This window comes from Dryobates pubescens, chromosome 7 (genome assembly GCF_014839835.1).
Source record: "Dryobates pubescens isolate bDryPub1 chromosome 7, bDryPub1.pri, whole genome shotgun sequence".
In the NCBI taxonomy this organism is placed as follows: Eukaryota; Metazoa; Chordata; class Aves; order Piciformes; family Picidae; genus Dryobates; species Dryobates pubescens.
This window is the reverse complement of record NC_071618.1, coordinates 5,727,929-5,737,714: the sequence shown is the minus strand read 5'-3', so window position 1 is coordinate 5,737,714 and position 9,786 is coordinate 5,727,929. Positions and strand designations below refer to the sequence as shown.

The following is a 9,786-nucleotide window of genomic DNA, read 5'->3' as shown; positions in this document are numbered from 1 at the left end:
TTTGCATGGAGAGAAGTCAATAGTAGGAAAAAAAAATAAATGTATAAGGAATTCTGATGATTTGTGAGCTCAGTTCTTGAGGATGGCTCAAGAAATAGATCCTAGCAGGATCAAATTTTGTCTGTTTACACTCACAGGTGTAAAAGTAATATTGCTAGTGAACTGAAGTACTAATTTTCAGTATTGTTCTGCAAACCAAGGCAGTCTAGAAGATCAATTTTATGCTCAGGTGTTCACATTTGAAACAAAACACTTCTCACATCGTGTATAGTTAAGGCAAAGTATGTTAGCTTTTGTATTTAGTTTTTGCATAAAAATAAAAAGTAAAAAATAAAATATATATATATATATATATGTGTATGTATGTATAATGGAACACTGTTATGTATGGTCCAGCAGAGTAAGGCACAAAAAGTAAATAGATTGCAAAAGCATATATAAAACTTAATGTATAATATAGCAAAATTCAAGTAGTTCTGAGTATGCTCATTTCTTGCAGCAGGAATACATGTTTTACGTAGGTATTTCATGCTAAGCCTGATGTACAATGATTCATCATGTAAGCATAATCTATCAGAAGTAAGTAATTTGTGCAGTGACTCTACTTAGAAATCTGGAACTTTTTAAACCATGTGGAACAAGGCTCCTTAATGAGATGACCTGGCAAAAAATGCCTCATGGAAAAAAATCATGCTTGGGAAGTACGTTGTTTTTGTGCCCAAGTCACTTGCCTAGGGCATATTTTGTGTACATGCTTAACATGAAGTTAATATGTTCATTAATGTAAATGGCAATGCATGCCTCTATAGCTGAACACGTTTGCACAGTTTGTTTTCACAGGTATTCACAAGCAAGTTTCCCCTCTGTAAAACTCAACAGAGATGAGTGCAGAATGGGTCACCTGCATCAGCTGAACTGCATTATCAGTGAACTCTTTCAGGGGAGCTGGTGTTTAGTTTGGAAGTATGGTCTATTTATCAAAAATTAAGCATACACCTACAGAGACTAGAGAATTTTAAGATACTTCAATTTGACAGAAGGCATACATCATTTGTTGTCTGATTGCAGCCTCCCCCACCCCAGCCAAGTAATATACGTAAGATTTTCACAAAGGTAGTGGAGAGCAGATGAAGTCTTTACTTCCTTCCCAAAGTTTCAGCTAGTTTCTTCAGCCTCTTCTTCAGCTCCAGAGGAAACTTCTCGTAACATTTCTTGCAGACAGGCTTCATATCAAACTCAACAAATTTATTCCTAAAACAACAAAGCAAAAACCAGACAAAGTTTTAGCAGCAGGGACAGTGAAAAAGCATTTTTAAGAAATATCCTATTAAATGTGCACAGGCAAAAAATTACAACTGCAAATTATATATGAAGTTACTTTTACAAAGTTATACACTGTAACCAGTAATTATTACAGTACCCTAAGCTATAGACTTTTTTTATCCAAATGTCCAACTTTATTAACCACATCACCAAAAAAGCCTTTCAAATCTACTTGTAGAGCTAAACAGACTAAACTGTAAGATGATGGAATAATTAATTAGTATTTCAAGATGCAGCCGTGTGAAAAATATTTCCGTTTTGATTGCCTTACATTCATGCAAGAATTTAAAAGAAAAGCATCCTTAGCACTGACCAAGGAAGAAAGGAGCAAAGGTGGTGGCAAGAAGGAAAAAAAGTTTACAGACAGATTGGTTTTTTCTTTTTCTGCTTCTCTTTTTCCTTTGCTTCGCGTTCCCGTTTGGCAAGTCGTCGCTTAAATTCGTCTGGCATTTTCTCGTAACAGTGTTTGCAGACCGGTTTTAGGTCAATTTCAACAAACTTATCCCTTAAGAGTTAAACACAGGAAAAAATCAAGGACAGAAAGGGAGAAGAGTTAAGAAGACTAACTGAAGGAAGACCTAAACAGACAGTTGAAAGAGTTATAAAATACTAAGTGGAACAACAGAAGGAAAGATGCATGTATTTTCTCAATGCTGCTTTTACATTTTTCTTACTGTAACAGTTACACTTACAGCAACAGCTACACTTTGAAGATAACCACTATTAAGTTTTGAAGGCATCACACATTGATGCACTTACTTGAGTGTTAACTTAGTGTTGCAGGTTGAACAAGCGAAGCAGTTCACACACCATGCTTTATTCAGAGCAGACACAACTGGGGTGATGGGGAAAAAAGGCAGAAATCATTAGCATTACAAAACAACAAAAAAGTTATTACAAAAAATGTTAAGTTCAGATGTTCATGAGGCATGCAGAACAGTCATTTGATTCTTGTACCAAGATGGTAACAATAATATGGCAAGACTAAGAAGGCACATATGAGTGTAGTGTAGCAGGACTGAAACACTGCTAAAGCTGTCTCTGAGGCAAGTCGAGTTTTTCCATTTCTGCCTCCTGTTTCTGGCTTTCTCCTCTTTCCATAGTACGCCGACCTCAGGCAACTGTTCTGTGAGGTAGTGTTTCCAACTTAATCAGGAATTTCTTTCAGCTGAAGTGCAATCCAGCAAAAGTGTGTTTATGCTTTCATTTGGTTTCATGTCTCGGATCCAGTTCAGACTTGCAATGGCATCAACTCTAGCACTTGCCCAGCCCAAGAAAATCGTGTGAAGCCGTCAGGCAAGACACTGCTGGTAAATCAGCTCTACCAAGGTGAATAAAAAAACATATGGATTTGTGGGATAAATTACTTGATCACAAGCAAATTTGCTTCAGAGAGAAGGTAACTATTTTCTTTTTGTTCTGTATCTGAATCTATTTTCAGTTCTTCCTCTTTTTCAATATACCTCCCCACTCTTCCCTGCCAAAATTAACCTTTCTCCTTACTCTAAGTTAGAAGACAATGGCTTTCTCATAAAATACAGTGTTTTGTCAACAACAAATGAGCATTGTCATGCAAAGCATTTTTCCTGCATTATGGGGCAAGTACTTCCACAGATACTGAAGTAATACTGGTCAGGTGAAAGCTTTTGCTCCCAATCAAACTGCAACACCATCAGACACCACTCTGTAAAACTGCCGCCACTAATGTTTGTTTCACCAGACAGAACAATATTGGATACTTATAATTTGTAACAGCAGCGTCTAATCTGTGTTCAGAGATGAAAGAGGAAATGTAACTGAAGACTTAACTTGAAAGTAATTACTGCATTACACTACATTCTGTTCAGTTTGGAGATCAAAACATACAATATGGGTGTCCAATTATATGGTGGAAGGTTAGAATCATACAGTTATCAGAGAAGGCTGAATTTATTCATTCACCTCAAGGTCCAGTTCAGCTCATGAGTAGGATTTTATGGAAGAGGAGGCCACTGTTTCCTCTGAAGTGTTTTGGATTGTCATTCTCCAGGTATTGTCCAGTTCAGAAAATATGGGGAAGGCACATCTCTGGAATGTACATCTCACCCTATAGTTACATGACTATAAACTAGTTTACACACAAGAGGCTGCCTCCTGCTTTGCTAATGACTTTGGTGTAGGTGAGGCTAACATTGGTATTATAGCATATAAGCCATCAAAACATGTCCCAGAGAGCCATGTCTACATGTTTTTTGAACACCTTGTGACTCCCAACACCTCCCTGGGCAGCCTGTTCCAACACCCAACTACTCTTTCAGTGAAGAAATTTTATGTTAGATCCAATCTAAACTTCCTCTGGCACAACTTGAAGCTATTTCCTCTCATCCTATCACTAGTTATTTGGGAGAAGAGACCAACTCCCCCACTGCATTACAACCTTCTTTGTTGTAGAGAGAAATAAGGTCTCCTCTCAGCCTCCTCCAGACTAAGCAATCCCACTTCCCTCAGCCATTCCTCATAAGATTTGTTCTCCAGGCTCTTCATCAGCTTCATTGCCTTTCTCTGGACACACTCCAGTACCTCAGTGTCCTTCTTGTAGTGAGCTGTGGCCTCACCAGTACAGGGGCACAATTACTTCCCTACTCCTGCTGGCCACACTATTCCTGATACAGGTCAGGATGCTGTTAGCCTTCTTGGCCACCTGAGCATGCTGCTGGCTCACGTTCAACCCGCTGTCAACTAGCATCCCCAGGTCTTTCTCTACTGAGCAGCTTTCAAGCCACTCTTCCCCAAGCCTGTAGTGTTGCGTGGGGTTGTTAAGACTGAAGAGCAGGACCTGGTACTTTGATTTGTTAAACCTCACACAACTGACCTTGGCCCACTGATCCTCAGCCTAGATTTTCAAAAGACATAGATAGACAGACAGGTAAATAGTAACCAAACTGACATCATGGGAACTAGGCATTTTTTTAAAATCCCTTGAAATGTCCATCCAGGTCTTTAAATACTTTTTAAAATCCAGTTCATGATTCACAGATTCATTTGATGAGATGCCTGTGGGATCATTCTCACCCTTGCATGTATGTATTCTTTTTTGAAGCTGATGAAGCAGAAAGTCACCTCTGTGTATGTCCTAGCATCCCTGACATTAGCATGTCACTAAGGTTTCCAGTTGACCACTGTTCTCTTAAGCCACTGGGTAGTCTCATGAAACATGCTGTGAAATTTTTGTACCATTTGATCTCTGACTTATCAGCACTAAACAAATTTCTGATCAAGAGAATGTTTTGGGTTTTTTTTAAATGAGAACAGTCAAAGATTCTGCGGGGGGTGGGAAGGCTGCTTTCCCCTTGCTACCCCTGTTTAAAGGGAGCTTCCATCAGAAAGGAACATTAAGGAAACAGGCAAGTGCTTACCATCTCCTTCAATCACACGGTTACAATGGAAACAAACATCACCAAATAGCTGAAGAGGAAAGAGAAGTAACCAATTTTTAATATCATCATTTGATTGAGGGTAACTTCTCAAAGAAAATAACTGTATTTCAGCTGATAGGCAAAATAGCTTTTCTATTTATTTCAGTCAAATAAACGTTTCTCCAATCCTGAACACTTAAAATACAGCAGTTGGCATCGCCCATTCATTGTTCATTGTTACTAACCAGCCAGTTCAATATTTGGACTTACATGCAAGACTAGAACAACGTATTGATGTTTCTGGCAAAAAACTGTAAGAAAGTATGGTTTTTATTAAATAAAATAAAATTTTAAAATAAGAAGAGCATTTAGACCAAAAATTGTCAGTTGGTAGCACATAAGACCCTTAATGGGAAGCTTGTGAGTTCAAGCCTGCAGTGGGCACTAGTGTCCTCCCTACTCTAGTCATGAGGTCTGTGGTGACAGGTTGGACTCGATGATCTTTGAGGTCTCTTCCAACCTTAGTGATACTGAATACTGAAATCTATTTCCAGTCTTAATATTTGTCCACAATATAACAGTTAAGAAGTGGTCCTAATTTCATCTTTTTTACAACTATTGTAGTTAACAGTAGAAGATATTTACTCTACATACAGCCCTTGTGCCTGGTATATGTACTCACCACATCACAGCTGCAATGCTATTACTACTACTGTCATGGCATTTACTGTGTGCAAGTATGCCATCAACATTTTACCCATCTGCCCTTCATCACTGATAAATTAAGAAAATACCTTTAATTAGCACATGCCTTACAACTCCCAAATATAACCCTACTCTTGTATTTATATAAGGTATGAGGTGGACGTTGACAGAACACAAGACAGCTTTCTGATAACAAAGGTCTATATATCATAGCACTGGACTACAATCGAGGCAGTCTGGAGAAAGATGGTATCATGGTATGTAACTCCTATATAAATTCAAGTGATCACTAGGTGGTGTCCTCTGACAAAATTAGTTCTCAAGTCTTCAGCCACCAAACTGCATGAGCTGTGTGATGTATGCTGTATGCTAACAGTCATCTTAGAGCAGCAGCTGTAGGGAAAACCCTATTACTCACTAGGTCTTCATCTTAAACTACAGCTACTGAGTGGCCATCTTCTTTAGTTTCTTGGGAAAGACTGGGTGTCATTTGCTGCTCTGATGTCTCAGATATGTAAAAGCTCCTAACAGCTGTAACTGAGTACCACTAAGCTTGAAGAACAACTCAGTACTGATTGCCCTGGATAGCTTTTACCACCTATCTGCAGTTTTCTTTCTCAGTACCATGTATTCTCATGCACAGAGAAACCTACATAAATTAATTTCAACAGCACATTTGCTAGTTGGCATTACACCCACAGGTGTAAAAGAATGGCCATGGTTTTCCAGCTCTACCTATTAAAACCAATACATGAGTTTACCAATTAACATCATTTAAAAAAATGTGTAACCTTACCTGATTGTAGTGGGTCTCACAATATGCCAAGCCTTTTCTCTCGTAATGACGATGACCCAGGAATGGCTTTTCACATTTTGCACAAACAAAATGCTACAAACAAAATTAAATACTTAAAAAAAAATAGTATTTGGAGGTAATGGTATTTCTTCTGAAAAGTAAATCAACCAAGCCAGGTGCTGAACATGACTTAAGTCTCCCGAGCTAGCTGTGCAATGTGGAAAAGGAGAGTTGAAGTTCCTTTGTTTCTAAATTCTGGCCACTAAAACAGTATTCCTTTTAACGTTGCCAACATTTCAATCCAAAAGTTAACCCCCCAAAAAATGTAAAAAAAAAAATCAAGCAAAGTAATTCTCACATGTTATCAATGAACAGAACAAAGAGATATTAAATAATGTCTACTATCATTACACTCTTGAGAAGAAAGCCTTTTCTGAAGGAGATTTTCAAAGCAACACAAGGAATAAAGTTTATCTTTCTAATTGAAATGGAAGATGTAGAACTAAATCTTGTACATGGCCTTAAAATATGAACGCTCACAATAAGTACTTTAGAGATATTTACTTGGCAGATGACTGTGGAAGACATAAGGTTATTATGATACTCAGTGACATTTACAGTTGCAACAGAATTTGACTGCCTTTCCACATGTACTGCTTTGCACTCTGAAATTTTCTTTTGTAAGGACCTCACAGTTCTTCTTTTGATTACTGATTTTAGTTTCACAATCAATGCTCTCTTTAAAGTAGGAAATGCCTCCTATTTCACAGTGGAAGACTAGCCACAAGAAGGTTGAAAACGCAATTAGTAGAAGGCATTTATTAATCATTGCTGTGTACTTTGCTAATTGTTTTACTGAATTTGATTAGCACAATCACGGGTAAATATGTCAGTGTTTATGTTTGTAAAAGAAAATACACCTAATTTGATGTTTACCTCCACATGCCATTGTTTGCCCATAGCATTCACCACACGGCCTTCAATTGGTCTTCTACATGCCCCACAGATAGGGACACCCATTTTGTCATGGCAGGGCAAGCAATATAATTCTCCCTTCAACTCACGAGCATCAGCAGTAAGTTCCTTCCTGTTCAAAAGTTAATGCATTGAAAGTATGAATAAAGGCACCGGACAACGTCAGCTCTTGAGTGTTTCAGAAAAGGAAAAGAAAATTAGCATTTGATTTGGAAATTATATTTGGGCAGTAATTTGTACAGTACTGAAGCAGCGTCAAATGTGACATAATTCAAGACTGATCACAGAAAACTAAGAAGAGACTGTTAAGAAAGATGCACTAAGTCACTCTGAAAATAGCTACTGAGCTACTGTCATTACTCATCATGGTTATGTGTCACAAATCCATTTGTGCAAGCTGTAGATGTGCTTGGTTTACATTTTGGCACTTTTATCACCAGTTTATTTTAGATTTGTGTAACGTAACTGGAAGTAAATGTAGTCCTCTATGTCTAGGTATGTTCAAACCAGACTCTTGTGGCACTGAAACGGTAGCTGCTTTTGCTCTAGAAATAAACAGCTAATGATCTGTGCTATGTTCTACAATGCTCCGTGGTCTGTGCATCAGAGTAGGATGTAGAAATGTGCAGCTCCATGTATTGCAGTTGTAGAAGCTGGTAAAATAAGAAAAAGATAGGCTTTAAAAGGAGACACCGAAGTTTGCAAGCCACTCAACTAAAAAGAAATAAGGTTGGCAAGATTGTAACTCAAGCAGACAGAGAGGCCTACTTTTCTTCCTCTTGCAGCAGAACAATAAACTATCATTTTGCTGCTACAGAGACTGTTACCTGTGTCCATACTTCATATTTTGTAAGGTACCACCTCATCCTGCAGAGTCCAATCTCTCTTTACTGTCTGATAGGTCAGCCTTGTTTGATCTCAAGGTTCAACTCTTCTATCCCAAAAGCAGTAACACACATCTGGCTACACAGCACCCAAACCCCTCTGCTCTTGCCAGCTGTACCCAGCAGGCTTTCACTTTAGGATGTAAATTGATGAAGCAAACAACCCCTGCATTTTCTTGTTTTCCTTCGCAGAGCTCAAGTTACCCGCAGTTTGCACAGTTGAAATGATCAGGATGATAAGGATCATTTTTGAATATAAGAGGTTGTTCATCAATAATGGCATGGCACTTCTGGCAAATGTACTTTCCCAGGCCTCTGGCTTTTTCCCTGTTATGGCAAGGACGGCAGAGATGTCTGAAATAGCATTTAAAAAAAGGAGGTAAGTACTAATACCAGGTACTACAGTGCTAAACAGAAACAAAAATCTAGTGACATTTCATTTAAATCATCCCTTTTGGTAGGGAGAGAGTCTGTAAAACAATTTCCTTGCTAGACAAACCAAGTTTGAAAGGGGCAAGGAAATTTTATTTTCTGCCACCACAGGAATAGAATTTCTTCAGCTCATCTGAGTTTAAGATGTGTTGAAACACAAAAAGACAAGTTTGCTACAGATTCTCAATGCTGAATGGCTTACTCTCAAAATCTTAACAATATAGATTGGAAACTGGATGAAGATGCAGGTCCTAATTCTGCAGATAACTGCAGATAATGGCCATAGAATCCAGTTGTAAAACATACAATCACAGCTGGTAAAAATATCCTACTCTGTGAAGGATCCCACTGAACTTAAACCAGACCAAAAATGAAAACCCACACTGGAAACAGAAACAAAAAAATCCATTTTAAAAAAAGTAAAGATAATTCTTCTGTATCTGAATGTTTTCTTTGGTTAGGAATGAAAATGTCATGGAGTAGAGAACATTTGCCAAGACATATGGCGTTGAAGTAGATAAACTGTTAATATTTTAAACATATCTTTTAATGTATGCACTCTTATTTCTGTGATGCACACTTAAACCGTTTCCCCACATAAGATGTTTCAGTTGCTCCACCCAAGCTGGAAAGCTGCAGGAACCAAAATTCCTCAGTCCCCCTTACAGTTAATTTATTCATGAACAGTTAGCAGAGCAAGGGTGAAGATCTACCTGCCAGCGTTCTTGACAAATCCAATATCGGCCAATACTTGTTGGCAAATATCACAGCAGAAGCACTCGGGATGCCAGCTGTTGTTCATAGCTTTAATAACACGACCAATAATGAACTCACCTATAAGAAACACAGCACCAGGATGTAAGATACCATGCTAGACAAAGTTAGAAGCAAACCGCTACAATGGCATTATCATGTTCTTCCTCCCCTGTCAAATCCGGTAGGATGCATTGCTTTCAGTATCACAGTTCTGGTTGTAAACTCTGGAAATTTGGGGTTGGTGTGGGGTTTTTTTTGCTATGGGTCAGAAGGAAACATCCTTGCTGAGGGACAACCTCCTGTTCTTTACATATAAGCCCTTCTATATGCACTGTGACTGTTTGAGGCTGTGCCTTTAAGAGAGACAGTGTTGGGAACACTCTGGCTGAATGTTTGGTACCAGAACGAATTTTGGTACCAGAACGAATTTCATTGGTAGATGGGCAGAATGCAACTTCAAGTTTTAGGGCAGTTGGAATTTTTTCTCGGTTTGGGTTTCAGCCTGTTCTGCCTGTCTGCT

At 38.4% G+C, this 9,786-nt stretch overlaps 1 protein-coding gene across 3 annotated transcripts in view; it reads right to left on the bottom strand.

The window, feature by feature from the left end:
- Positions 1–341: 341 nt before the first annotated feature.
- Positions 342–9,786, bottom strand: part of LIMS1 (LIM zinc finger domain containing 1) — a 46,424-nt gene continuing 36,979 nt past the window's right edge. For 2 of the 3 annotated variants that reach the window (XM_009911434.2, XM_009911433.2), the window contains exons 4-10: positions 9,224–9,344; positions 8,283–8,432; positions 7,156–7,306; positions 6,220–6,312; positions 4,719–4,767; positions 2,083–2,158; positions 342–1,251 (exon numbers count right to left, since the gene is read on the bottom strand). In XM_009911434.2, the coding sequence (XP_009909736.1) occupies positions 1,137–1,251; positions 2,083–2,158; positions 4,719–4,767; positions 6,220–6,312; positions 7,156–7,306; positions 8,283–8,432; positions 9,224–9,344 (755 nt within the window). In that variant the 3' untranslated portion in view covers positions 342–1,136. Of the gene's footprint in view, positions 1,252–1,680; positions 1,829–2,082; positions 2,159–4,718; positions 4,768–6,219; positions 6,313–7,155; positions 7,307–8,282; positions 8,433–9,223; positions 9,345–9,786 lie in introns of those variants that run through there. The other variant, XM_009911432.2, reaches the window with a different exon arrangement.